At 48.2% G+C, this 14,102-nt stretch overlaps 1 protein-coding gene across 2 annotated transcripts in view; it reads left to right on the forward strand.

Moving 5' to 3' along the window:
- The window catches only part of mmp16a (matrix metallopeptidase 16a (membrane-inserted)), a 63,763-nt gene that overhangs the window by 17,398 nt on the left and 32,263 nt on the right, over positions 1 to 14,102 (forward strand). The window contains exons 2-5 of one of the 2 annotated variants that reach the window (XM_076014854.1): positions 1,188 to 1,336; positions 2,715 to 2,729; positions 3,280 to 3,402; positions 8,361 to 8,665. In XM_076014854.1, coding sequence (XP_075870969.1) covers positions 1,188 to 1,336; positions 2,715 to 2,729; positions 3,280 to 3,402; positions 8,361 to 8,665 — 592 coding nt within the window. The remainder of the gene's footprint in view (positions 1 to 1,187; positions 1,337 to 2,714; positions 2,730 to 3,279; positions 3,403 to 8,360; positions 8,666 to 14,102) is intronic. The other variant, XM_076014856.1, reaches the window with a different exon arrangement.

Here is a 14,102-nt window from a genome sequence, read left to right on the forward strand (position 1 = left end):
ATTGAGTCCTCGAGACTCTAGGCTGATGCGCGTGCTGAAACAATGCTTCATTTTTATTCCCCCCCCCACCCAATCCCCACCAAGTGGCTTCAAAACGATCGGTTGGTTGCCTTTGTCTCGCTAAATGCGGCGGTTTGAGAATCGGCGTTTCGTTTTTTCCGAAGCATCGGGGACATTCTTAAAGCCTTTTGGCCTGAGATTCAACCACCCCCCCCCTCCCCATCTCCCACCCCCACCACTGCCTGCTTTACAGATCTGAGCTATGATTTCCTCTGGCAGGTTAAGGACACTGAAAGCTCCATTACACCCAAGCCTTTCCCAGACAGCCCTAATGACATGATTAAAGACGACACTCTGCTCTTTAACTCGGAGGCATTCCTCTCCTCTCCTGTTGTTTGCCCTTTTGCTCGCTCTGAAAAATGTTCTTTTCAAACTGGTGGGGTTGGTTTTTTTTTTTCGCACTTTGGTAAGAATCGGACTCTGCGCCGCTTCTTAATGTGAATATTTTTTTTATTTTTTTAAATTTATTTTTTTATGGGATCGACAGCATTTTACTTGATTTATTCAGTGATGGTCTAAAATAAATCAACAGTCCTCCGTGTTGCGTCAGTCCAAAACTTGGCCTCAGAACTCTTCAAGTTTGGTGGGCCGTACTAAAAGGCTTAAACGGCCTCATATGGCCCCCGGGCCATAGTTTGCCCATGACTGGTTTAGAGTGTTGGTGTTACAAGCCTCGTACATTTGCTTTTCAGTGTTTGGTCGCCACCGGGTTACGAAGAAGTAAAAGTCTGAAAAAAAAAAGGGAAGTCCAACAACATTAGCCCTCTGTTTACGGCTTTCCCCCAGAAAAATCAGTTTTAGCTCGCTGAAGCTGATGCTTTATTGGACCTTCCATAAGGAAAAACATAAAGTAAAAGAACAAGGTGGTCTCAGAGAGTGAAGCCAAAAGATGGTGGCACTAAACCGGTAGATGTGTCATTGCCCTTTGTGACATCACAAAGGCATAGTTTTCAGTTTCCACAACTGAGTGGTGTTTTAAAACATTGCAAAGGAAGCAAATCAAAACAACGAAAACGTCAGCGAATCTTATTTTTGATTTCTGAAATCTTTCTCAAAAATGTTGTGCTTTTGACTTCACCTCTCCTCACCGTCTCTGCGTGTTTTGTTTTTTTCTCCCTCGTCCACAGGCATGGCTTCAGCAGTACGGCTACCTCCCTTCCGCAGACCCCAGAATGTCAGTGCTGCGCTCCCCTCGAGTGATGCAGTCCGCTATCGCTGCCATGCAGCGCCGCTACGGCCTCAACGTCACGGGGAGTCTGGACAGCAACACCATAGAGTGAGTGGCACGCGTTTGGAAAACCGCTTGCAACGTTGGGACGTGCCCAATGAATTGTGTGTTCTTCTCAACTGCTAATCGCTGCTAATTTTTTTCCTGATTATTACTATTTTTTGTCAAATAAAAGACTTTGTCACAGAGCTGTCGCGCTGCGCGCCGCAGTCCGAATGTCTCGCCAATCAAAACCTTTTTATCGCCAATTAATAGCGACTGATTACATTAGTTGAACGCTTCAAGACAATCAGCCAGAAAGACAGCCGTGCCCCGATCGTATTAGCGCGGTCGACGCCGCCGAGGAGCGTGCGGACTTTTTACGAGGAAAGTCAACAAGACGAATGAAACAAATAAAAGGCAGTTCTTTAAAGCCGGCCGCTGGCGCGGAGAGCTCCGGAAAGAAGACGGCAGGCGAGAGCCGAGTCGTGGATTAAGGGGCGTTTTCACCGAGGGTGCAGATCAAAGGCTGCGACAGTGTCAAAAGTATTGATAGACGGTGGGAGGAGGAGGAGGAGGAGGAGAAACGACCCCTCCGCTGATGGGTTCGACCCCGAGCGCGGCAGCTGTGGAGAACAGTGGGTTTATGAGCGCGACGCGTCAGCCGCGGGTGACGAGCGATTGCGCGTTGAGTCTTTTTCACCGAGAGCCGCGCCCTACGATGGACCCTCTGCCTTTCGCTCGGGTTCAACCTTTAGGTCCTGCACCCAACCAGGCATCCTTTTCACCTGCGCACCTTGGGAAAAAGTCGCTGCTGACAATTCAAAGGTCCAGTGTGTAATATTTGGCCTGTTCTATGCTTCTTAAATTGGTAGAAGCTTAATATGCTGCCCATAAATACATTAATAAAAGTGTATACTCGCAGTACAATAAAGCTAATTTGGTTTTCCTACCCATAGAATGGTTCTTATATTCTTATAAGTATAATAATGTACATTGAGCAATATTTATTTTGCTCCCAGTTAGCTGCCATCTCGCACCACCATATTTCTAAGGAAGCCCGGTGTGGTCAATCCAGCCTGCCTGACAGTCGAATCGTGGGGGAACACTAGCATCTTCAATTAAACCAACGAAGAAGAAAGTGGACAAGGTGTCCAGGTTTGTGCTCGCAGGCCACCGTAGTTGATTGGAATAGCGCTGCAATCTCAAACGTAACCACTTGACGTCGCTGTTTCCTCTCAAAATCTCCAAATATTACACACTTAGCCCTCAAGTGCAATACCAATCCCTGCCACAGAGGGTAACAAGCTCCCTTTCCCCAGTGAGCTGGAGCGCAGCGGCAGTGGCGGGGCTGAGACTCGGCGAAATGTGACAAAGCTAACACTGCTTCTTCTTCTTCTTCTTTTTCTTTTCCCTCTCTACCGCTGCCTCTCTGTGTCGGCTCTAGGGATAACACGATAAGGTGAGGTTTGTTTTCTGTGTTTCTGCGCTCTGGTAGACTGAGCGTGAAACTGCATGTCGCCGTGTGAAATGTGGAGTATGCGTAGTGTTGCGTCTTTGGTTGATGTACGGTGTCCTTCAAATGAAGACAAGCATTTCTGTTCCAGTTGCAAAATGCACAAAGGCTTTTGCAAAGGGCAACAGTCCGTTTGGCTGCATTTGACTCCCATTGTACAAATTCTCCGTGGTGAATGTTTTGTTTTGTTGTTTTTTCCAACAGTTCCGTGTCTCAGTCTGTGTCTTTTGTGTTGAGGAGTAAAATTCTCACGGTGGTGTAAACTGACCCTTTGTGATGTCACAAAAGACAGAAACGATAAACACAGTGCTAACTATGTTATTTTCAAGGGATTTGTGGTTTTGGACAATGATCGTGCCTGGCTGCTCCCCTAGGTGGAAAAAAATAAAAAAGATCAGAAAAAATTGCTGTAATACTATGCCTTCTAATGCGGGTTAATCTTGATTAATCTGATACATGCTCCAAATTGTCCGCCTTGCTCTTGTCCTTGAAATAGGTGGATGAGGAAGCCCAGATGTGGAGTTCCTGATCAAGTAGGGGGCGCGGCCCGATTCAGCGTCAGGAAACGGCGATACGCCCTAACGGGACAAAGGTGGCAACACAAACATATCACATACAGGTGAGTGCGTCTCCTGCTCTACGTAGGGGCCTGGTAGGGAGTTTCTGGGGTGGGGGAGGGGCTCGGCAATGCAGCGCTCTAGGATGACTGCTGGCATCACGCATAGAAATTCCTGGCCACATGTTCTCCACATCAAGGGGGGTTTTGACGAGACGGCTCGGACGTCACGCTAACGAGATTAGCACGCCGCGGGCCCGCAGTCTCCACACACGCGCGCACCCGAGACACGTGCACGCCATCCGTTGCGGCCTGACCACCAATTTCGATGCACATTCAATGTCACATTCTTTGGTGCCTGCAACGTGCAATAAATGCATCTTTATAGTGCACCTTTGTTTTGCAAATTGCGTGCCTGGGTTTGTATGCGTCAATGTTGTACGCATATTGTGCAGCCCACTACTATTCCGCAAAGCTAATTAACAGTAGCGGCCCTGTTTTTCACATTTCCACGTCTGATCAAGAATCCGACCACACGTCTTGCACTGAATATGTCTGCACGGTAATGGCAACTATTATTAATTAGAATAATTAATTAATTAATTATAACAACAGTGTTGTTGTGGCTCTGGGCAGATTGTGTACACAACAGATGTTATTTGCTTCCAGTTTTGCATCTGTACTGTACATTCAGCAAACACATTCCCACCCTGCTGCTAACTTCAACACGGAGAAGTTTGTGCCCAAGCTCCAACTACTTGACCAATGGGGGCGCCTGTTGAGAGTGTGAAGTGTCCACCGCTCCACACTCAGCTTTGAGCGTGCAAATACTGCCTTGCTTTTTTTTTTTTTGCTTTTTTTTTTTTTTTGAAAATGTGAAGGCCCTTTCCGTGCTCTCGGCACTCTTAAGTGTTTTTGTACAGAAACAGGCCATATGGAACAGGCCGAAGGCCATTATCACGGCTTTGTTCTGCTTGTTTCGAATTTTAAACACTTAGCCTCTCAAAGTAGGAACACAGACAGATAAAAAGACAAAAGATGGTGTTGAAGAAGGTCAATAAACTCCGGTGACATGGGGTGCAAACTGGAGTAACTCAAGACTCCATCACCCGCCTCTTTAATGCATCGGAACGTTCCGACTCCCATTGAGCGCATGAGCCATGATGCAAACTGTACGTCCGTGTGCTTTAATGCCCTTCTGATTTTTTTTGTAATGTTCTGCCAACATTATAGCCAGTATATTGATGCCCCCCATTTATGGGATAATCCTCATGAAGTGGGCTCGTTGCCCGGCGCACGGGCGTATCATCGGGTATCACGAGATGACGTTAATCTCGTGGGTCAGTAGCCTAGCCGGCTGATATCCGAAAGACTGCACACCACCGATAGCCGGGATATCAGCATTCGCGTCTTTTCCCCTCGTATGTCAACACAAAGATTAGGTATTTAATCCCGGACGGTAGCTTTATTAGCCGGCGATGGCGCAGATTTCGAGCGAAGAAAACGGGCCGGCGTAATTGCGGGAGCGGAGGAGAAGATGGGATGAAAAGCAGCTGCAGAGAGGAAGAGATGAGCTGGAGGGGAGGAGAGAGAGAGAGAGAGGAGAGAGAGAGGAGGAAACCCCCCAGTGGAAAGCAGAAGGTGCTCTCCGACAGATCAGGCTTATGCAATAGGATCGGAGTGTTTTTAGTGTGCGCGCGTGTGTGCGTGTGTGCAGCCTCCAGTCAGCAGTCAGATGTGCCTGCAGCTGCTCCTTTTAGCACAAATTGGTGCAATGGAAGTGGAGACGGAGCGCTCTTTATTACATCGCAGACACATCCTCTAAAGCTCATCACTTCGCAGCAGCAGGTTCAAATATCCAAAAGACGAGATTTTGAACCGGGTTAAAATAGCGGCGCTGCAGCTTACCGTCATGTCTGTTCTATCATCTTTCTACTGTCTCAGGCTTTGGTGAATTATCATTATGTCCCCCTGAATCGTGGATGAATAATATTTTAATGTGAATAATTGTTGTTTTTTTTTTAAATTAAGTGTTGTACCTGCATAATGTTACATTTAGATTAAAAAAAAAAGTTTAAAAAGTTAGTTAAAAAAATGATTTTGCTATCAAAACAGTTCCCAACCCATGATTAAAAGTTAATCTACAATTTTATCTCATCATTTTCTCCGTTCTTTCCCATGTTGATCATGTCAATCCACTAACGTAACATTTTATTTACCTAAGGCTCTAAAACATGCAAGTATTGAGTTTTTAAAAAAAAAACTTGCGATGAATTCCGCTAGCGGTCGCTCGACCTCCGCCTTCGCAGCGGCTGCTTCCAGCAGTCAATCGCACCAATCCAAAAATAGGCACCGGGAAAACAACGTGGCCTTTCGGAAAAAGAAAAACAAACGCCGGTGTGCGTCTCGTCACAAACAGCACTCACCCTGGGGAGGCACTAATTAGCTTTGGCCTTCCCGCTGTCCCCCCCCCCCCGCCACCACCACCACGCGGATACCGTTATAGCGCACCGGTTGCGTCCGGAGTCATTATCGCTGCACGTTGAGCTTTATATTTAATGCGGCATCGGAGCAGGTGGGAGGTTTGCAAGTGTTTTCCTCTTTAAGTTGATCCGTCCCTCGCCGTAACATCACGGCACAGGGAAAAGGGGATTTGTGCAGCCACAGAGTGCACATCGGGCGCAAGCGCTTCGCGTTCAACGCCTGCCATAATCAAAGCTTCTGCGGACCGTCTCGCATTCACTTTCTTTGGAAAGCGTTTCCTTGTGATTATCACGCTTTTGTATTTCCGAGTGCACTACAAGAAGCACTTCAGGAACAATGGGGTAGTTGTTTTCCTTCGAACACAAGTGCCGTATAGTCGCGCCAGCCACACATGGATGAACACTTCAGTTGGTGTTCAGTCGTGACCAAGAGTTTGGATTCCCCTCAACCTGTTCTTAGGTCTTCAAAAATGGATTAAGAACAAAGATTTGTCAGAGAAACTGTCACTGAACACCACTGTAAAGGTTTGTTCCGACTGCCGGGTAAAATCTGATTTTTAGCCAATCCAGATTGAAAAACCGGATGGCTCTTTTGTAGTCTGAACAGTCACATGAAATTAGATTTTTTTTTCCAAAACGGATTGAAACCACCTTCGGGAGGTGCTTCCGAATCGCACTTGGACAGATGCGCCTCAGTCTGAACAGCCTTTGCTGCTGTCGCAATTATAAAACAGTGTGGACAGTCGGCCCTGACAATCGGATTTGAGAAGGAATCTGATTGGAATCTGATTCGCCTGCCGTCTGAACGCAGCCTAAATGTTCCGCGTTAGGCAGACTAATGAGATAATCCCGCCTTTTACTCTGTTTACTGAGCGTACCCCAGCCTGTGATTAGGCCACCTTGGTTGAACCCGACTAGTCCAGGCTGATAGAATTTCTTTGCCTCTCATTAAGCTAAAAAAAAAAAAAAAAAATGTAAAAGAATTCATCCTTAAACTTAACTAATAATTAAAGTAAGTACATCCAGGCTAAAGTCGATGATGCCTGTCCGGTCAATCCTAAGATTAAACAGTGCGCAAGTGCGGCCAGTTGCATTCAAATGGACCTGTTCCCACTTTCGTGTGTTCGGAACCTCGCGCATTCGCATTGGGAAGTTCACGACACCTTCCCGTAATGATTTTTGTTCCTCTTATAGACAACGAAACTGCGAAAGGAGAAAATGAAACGAGCGCTAGGAGGAGGTGACAGACAGTGCATGGTGGAAATAAGGTGAATGTGTGTGTGTGTGCGTGTGTGCGTGTGCGTGTGTGTGTGCGTGTGTGTGTGTGTGTTGGGGGGGCAGGAGAGGTGGCAGAGATTTCCTGAAATGGCATGAAACGCCCGAGCTCAGAGGAAGGAGCTGGCGCCGAGCGGCGTCGCCGCGCACTTTACTCAACAAGGCTGAACTTCCAAGCGGCAGCCGGCAAACTTTTTTTTAATTTTTTTTTATTTTTTTATTTATTTATTTATTTTTCCCTCCCCTCACCGCACAAAACTCTGTGAAATGCACCGCGGGCATAAGAAGACAGAGTGCTGTGTCTACAAACGGCCGAGTTAAGCGATGTCAACTATCCGTCTTTCCTGAGAAGGGAGCCAGACTTTAATAGAGCGTGACACCGAGATATTTTTGGAGCGAATAAAGTGGAGAGAGGATTTTTTTTTTTTTCCTCCCCCAGTACCCCCACCCCCCTCCAACACCCGCGCCATCCCCGTTCTCTGATTGCCCCGGAATGGCTGGACTGCGGCTCCGTGCAGGCAGTGGGCTGTTGATAATCCTTAATTAGAAAATAAATTCCGGAGGCTGGAAAATTGGTCCGGCCTTTCCTCACCTGCGGCACGTCGGTGCTGGAAGTGGAGGGGGGGGGGGGTCGGCGCCGAGCTGATAGATGTGTTTACCTCCGTGAGCACCGTGAGAATGCGTGAAATGGCAGAAAAATCAATGATAGTATCTTGTTTGTTTATTTATTTGTTTATTTATAAGTTTATTGCTTTTCGCAATCTGTCGTGTTGTAGATTGACATTTTTACGCCCCCCCCCCCCCCCCCCCCCCAAACCCCCTGTTGGTTACTGACTGACTGATTTTTGATTTTGATTTTAATTTTTAAAGAGGCAGACTTCAAATATATTTAGCTCGAATGCTATCCGAAAATGGGATTTACTTGGACACAACAATTGGAAGAAATTCCGATTGGGACGTTTCCTCACTTGCAAAGATATGTACTACTTAACGAAAATTAATCCGTAATTAATCCTTTACCTTTCCCTTTTTTGGGCAGCCACCAAAGAAACATAGTCAAAGGTGTGCAAAGGCGCCTAAATTCCCATGTCAAGCAAATATGCAATAAATTACCAGTTGTTTTTTTTTTTACAGTATACAGAAAGTCCCAATTTGAAGCTTTCTGCGACTTACGACTCAAAAAAGACAGAATTTCGAATTTCCCGCGTCTCCGCCGAGCTCACCCCCCCTTACCCCGCGTTGCGCCGTGTGTGTCTCCCGCAGCATAAAGAACGTGACGCCCAAAGTGGGCGCCGAGGAGACCCACGACGCCATCCGGCGAGCGTTCGACGTGTGGCAGAACGTGACGCCGCTGCGCTTCGAGGCCGTGCCCTACAGCGAGCTGGAGCGCACCAAGAAGGACGTGGACATCACCATCATCTTCGCCTCGGGCTTCCACGGCGACAGCTCGCCCTTCGACGGCGAGGGCGGCTTCCTGGCGCACGCCTACTTTCCCGGGCCGGGCATCGGGGGCGACACGCACTTTGACTCGGATGAGCCCTGGACGCTGGGCAACCCCAACCATGACGGTGAGTAAGCGCCCATTAGGACATTTCCCTTACGATGTACGCGAGAACGTTTGCCGGAATCGCATTGTAGCATCACAGCTTTTGCAACACTTGAAGTGTTTTTTTATTATTTTTTTATTTTTTTATTTTTTTTAAAAACAAAACATTTTCACATCTTTTTTTTTTTTTTGTGTCCACTTTCATGAAATCACACATTGTGCGCTTAGCACACCGCTCCACTGTGTTACGCAACTCTGGATAGTGTTGCGCTCCGCGTCTTCTCCATGGTTTCCTTCTCGCCGCCATTAAATCCAATCTTGATACTTCCAGGAATCACACTTGTGCTCATCTCCGCCCAGGCTCGTGGCCCCCCCACGCCCCCCACCCCACCCCCGGCCGCATATTTACCCCTAAGAGCTTTAAGCGGCCGGCCGGGCGGCGCGCGCGTGCGTGTAAGCCTTTAGCGGGGACGTGCGACGCTACGGCGCGGATTTTGCCCGCTGAACAGCTGTGCCGCTGCTCAGCGTCGCCGCGTGGCACAACAGATGTCTGCTTGTGTGTGCTGTATCGGTGGCAGTCGCCCGGCGGGCAACCTCTGAACTGTGGGGGCCCTTAGCGTGTTGATGAAAAGGGCTTTGTAAGGGAGTAGATTGAGCTGGAGGAGGAGAGAAGATGAATAGAGGATGGAAAACGCTGCAAAGATAAAGATCACAAGTCATTTCGCGGTCTAAAGACGATGTATTAACAGTGGATTTTTTTTTATGTGTAAAACATAGTGCACTTGGTTTTTGCAAACCGGGTCATTGTGGGTTTTTTTGGGGGATTTGTCCCTCTAATTCTCACAGATTGATGCCCTGTTTCAAAATTTCCCTCTGAGCAACTTAAATCCAATCGCCGCAGCGCCCCTCGGCTCACCAAAATCCACTCAGGAGGAGTTACGACTGCGGCCGGGTCGCGAGTCAAAAACAATGACGGAGGAGCCCTCGGCAAGGGGGACTGAGGTGCGAGGGGTCAGGGTTTACGGAGAGGGTGGCCGTCCAAGAGAACAGCGAGCGAGAGACGCGGAAACAAGGAGAGAGTGCGGCTCGAAGAGGTGGCAGGAGACGGGCGTGGAGGGCGAGAGCGCGGAGCGACAAAACATCTGAAGTGAAAAGAGGAGACCGGAGATGGGTGGGAGCTGTTCGCGGCACTTTGAGTCCAAAATAGAAATGAGGAAGTTGCCGCCGAGGTCTGAATTTTAAGCAGGAGCGAGGGGGGCGGGGGAGGAGGTTGCGAGCTCGCTCTGTTTTAAGTCTTGCCGTCAAGGTGAGAAGAGCCGCCTCTGCGATCTGAGCGAGGTAGCCGCGCGCAAACCGTTGATTTATTCATGGACCACATGATCTGCTCCGTCTTTAACTAATTTATCGGCCCCACGTGCAATGATGCGTGACGCAAAACTCACTTTTGCTGAAATGAGGAGGACAAGTCTGTCCGTTGCTTATCTCGCTCGCTCCACTTTTCCGAACATGCGTGCTGAGGCAGTTCAAACCGTTGCTGACAAACCCCTTAACCAAGTGGTGGTTCAACTCTCGAACCGCCCCATCAGTGTCTTGTCTTTGTGTACCCCAAACGAGTGGAAGTTACAACAAAACTTATTTTTTTCAACAGGAAGCTAACTAGGTATGTTAGTTTTTGATTCTTGATAAAGAATTTAATCGATCAAATTAAATGTCGCAATTAATTTTTAAAAAATGTGTTAAATGGTGTGGTGTATACCTGTGTACCTAGAACAAGTTCCTTTTAAACAACTTAAAAAAAAAAAAAAAACATTAGAAGTCCACCTTAAAGTCAGAGGAAAATCAATCAATCAATCAATCAATCAATCAATCAATCAATCAACTTTTATTTGTATAGCACCTTTCATACAATGACATGCAACTCAAGGTGCTTAACAGCAATTAAAATAAAATATGAGCAAAAAGATAAAAGAAAAAGCTCTAAGCTCAGAGCCTGAACCATGAAAATGACTGCGAAATGGGACTTTAGCACACCAGCACTGTCCAGGGCGAATTCAGCTCCTCCCCGCCTCTGAGAATAGTGACGCTGCCGTCGCGGGGAGAGACTGTGAGTCACGCGCTCTGCAAAGCTCTCGATGCAATATTAAAACAGCCCCGCTGCAGCCTACACCGTGTGAAAGCGTCCCATAATGCGTGCGCCTCTGTTACTCCGACAGGCATTTTTTTTATTTATTTATTTATTTATTTAATTCCCCCCCCACACACACATTTGAGTGTCCAGCGGCTGAGGACAGGCGGGGGCGGGCGCGCCGAGCACACTCCTGCACGATGAGCGCTGATAGACGGGGAGGAATGCGCCGAGGCTCTCAAACAAGCGCCGGCTCTGTTCCCCACAGACTCTGTCCTGTGCCGGGGAGTTTTGCGCGTCTTCGAATCACAAAGGCCCCAGCCCCCCCCCCAAAAAAAGAAAAGAAAAATACCACAAATACATCGGGTACTCTGTACTCCAGCTGGAGTGTTGTTTCAACTTGGCGCGGTAGCGTCGCCTCTTGAGGCAGTGTTTTGACGGGCGAAGACTTGGACAAAATGAAAAGGGGGTGGCCACCAACAATGATAGCGCTACTAGTTTTACTCACGGTACTACAGACAGTTAGACGGTGTCACCATTCACATCCGTTTCACCGCATTTACAGTCGGGGCTGCAACGATTCCTCGGGTAGTTTGAGTAACTCGATGACAAAGAAAATAATCAATAAATTTAAAGATCACGTTTCGCACGGACCCTTTTTCGTGTGACACAACCTGCTTCATTTGCCCGAATGCAAATTGGGAGAAGACGGAAGCGGCCGTTTGGCGACAATACCATGACGCAGCGGTTTCACGCTTCTGGGACACTTCTGAAACGCGTCTGCGCCCCGTCCGGCGTGAACTCACACGCTGACGCTAATGGCGGCGTTCATGTGTTTCATCCGGTGAATCGTCGGGTTGTTCCGTAGAATAATCGATCACCAAAATACTCGATCGCCGCAGCCCTAATGTATAGGCCTTTGCGTAGTTTGCGCCCGTCTGCGGGAAAATCCTTGAGCGTCGGCCTCGTTGAAACCTGCCGAACGGCGAGGTGCGCCTTCGCCCGTTTTTTCAAGCACAAAGTGGAGACGTGCAGAGTGGCGGCAACTGCGGGGGAGTGAAGTCGATGGGCCGTGAACGGGGGAAGTTGTGGGGAAAGTAGTAGTCGAAGCGACACTAAGAGCGTTTGCGTGGAAGAGCGCGGCAGATTGCGGCGTCCGCTCCGAGCGCGTCGCTGAAGAGCGAGCGAGAAGGTCAGATCTGGAGAACTCAGACGACAAGGTGCCAAGAGTGGTTGCCCTGCGCGAGGAACTCCCGTGACAATCGTGCAAGGGACACGCATGATGGGCTGTAGGTGTGACGGAGGGGTTCAGCGTCCCGCAAGGATCACCTCGGAGCCCCTTCGTATTCGCCGCGTCGATGATGGACAGCCAGACAGATGGGGTGAGACGGGAACCTCCGTTGAATGTGATGTTCAATATGATGCACGTGATGAATAGTCTGTAGCGCAGACGAGAGGGAGCCAGAGGAGGGAAGCGTGAGGCGGCGGAGGTATGACCCGGAAAAGGAGAGGAACGGAGATTAGCCACGGCGAAACAGAACGCATATATATATATATATATATATATATATATATATAAGGGCGCCGAGTGGAACGCTGAGGTTGCAGGAAGCAGAGATAAAGAAGGCGGAGGATTTGAAGTACTTAGAGTCAACGGGCCAGAGCAACGTTGAGTGGGGAAAAAAAGTGAAAAAGGGGCATGGAGTTAGCGCGAGTGACAGAGGAGGATGGGATGCAGGGGACGACTGCTGAAGTGAACAGGCCAACGGATCAGTAGTGTGTTGGAACTTGGACTCTCTTTTTGAAAGTCCAGTGTGTATGATTTGGCTTGATTTATGATTTTTATTTTTTTCCCACCCTTGGTTCTTATGTACATGGAACAAAAGTCTTGCTCCCAGTTAGCTGCCATCTCGCGCCGCCATTGTTCAAGGAAGCCCGACTGACAGTGGCCTAAATATGAAATACCAGGCTTCTTTAAAATTTCACACACTGGACTTTTAATCTGACTTTTTAACCGTACCGTTTCCTGAATCATCAATACCATGACACCATTTGGTAAAGAGCACATAGAGGGTGTTTATGGGCAATTTGGCCGAATCTCTTGGTCCATTTGTCGTTGCTGGTTGAGTCCGCTTGCCTAATGTCGGCGCCTTCAAGCACATGGGATTACGGTTGGAGCCTTGCAGCAGCTGCTGTTTTGAGTTTTTGGCAAAATTCTTGCCAAAGCCAGTCAAGGAGAAGAGAGAGAGAGGGAGAGAGAGAGAAAGAGAGAGAGTGTGTGAAGCCGCCAGCTCTTCCTTGTTTGACGTGAAAATACAATCCCCATTTGATCCCCAAAAAACAAAACAAAACAAAAAAAAAAACAGAATTGCACTGTAAGCAGGATCCTTGCTTTCAGTTGCAGCTCCCTGGCTGGCACACGCTGTGATAATGAGCACCGAGAATAACCGACTCGCCCGTCCCATCGTCGTGGCTCAGCCGCGTGTCCGCTGTTGCCTGCATCACGTCGAACACTTGTGTCATTGTGGCTCCGCCTGATGACCGTCATGGAGGCACGTTGGAGGTTGGAGGTTGGAGGATTAACTCCGGTCCGCGCCGCAGACCGTCACACTGTTGCGCACGTGACACACAAACACGCGCTGACACTCACAATGTTGTCCGTACCTTCACCATGCGGCCGAGGGCGTTTTGAGGATGGCTCATTCAGTGGGAATTTTCAGCCCACAAAAGAATTACAGTCTTGGTATGATTAGCCGTTGTCGATTCAAAGACTCTGCTACCAAACAGGAATTGAAAGTCGTACGCTCCGAAACAGACAAATACTCCACATTTTGGAAACTTTTTTTTTTTTCGTTACGTGTCATTTTAAGTTTGGTTTTAGAAGTTCCTTTCCCCTAACGTAACATTAATCACTGGCGCTTCTCCAAATCAAATGAATCTGTCTCAGCCATCTTCTCGTCATCTGCCTTGTTTAATTTTTTTTTTCGCTATCGATTGTGATCACAGTGGGATTAAAGCTTATAATCGGGAGGCTCATCTCTTCTAACAAACCTGCTTATCACAACATCCTACAGCATTGTGTGTTTTGTTGCCGAAACTGAACCAGAGAGCTGCATAGCTTCAGTCGGCAAGCGTGAAACGCAGGCGGCGCAGGTGTCCCTGCCAGCAGTTCCACTGGCTGGTGAGAGTTGCGGTAAACTCTCAGGAAAGCCTTCACCTCGGCTTGACAGTTGTGATCGCGAGGTAGTTTGAGGTAAAGCACGCTTTCGCTTTACACAAGCCTCGTGTCCATGAGTTGTTTTTTTGGTTTTTTTCAAAGACTTCTACGTCTTTG

The sequence above is a fragment of the Nelusetta ayraudi genome, unplaced genomic scaffold (assembly GCF_046127955.1).
Source record: "Nelusetta ayraudi isolate G7.1 ecotype Tasmania unplaced genomic scaffold, CSIRO-AGI_Nayr_v1 ptg000174l, whole genome shotgun sequence".
Lineage (NCBI taxonomy): Eukaryota > Metazoa > Chordata > Actinopteri > Tetraodontiformes > Monacanthidae > Nelusetta > Nelusetta ayraudi.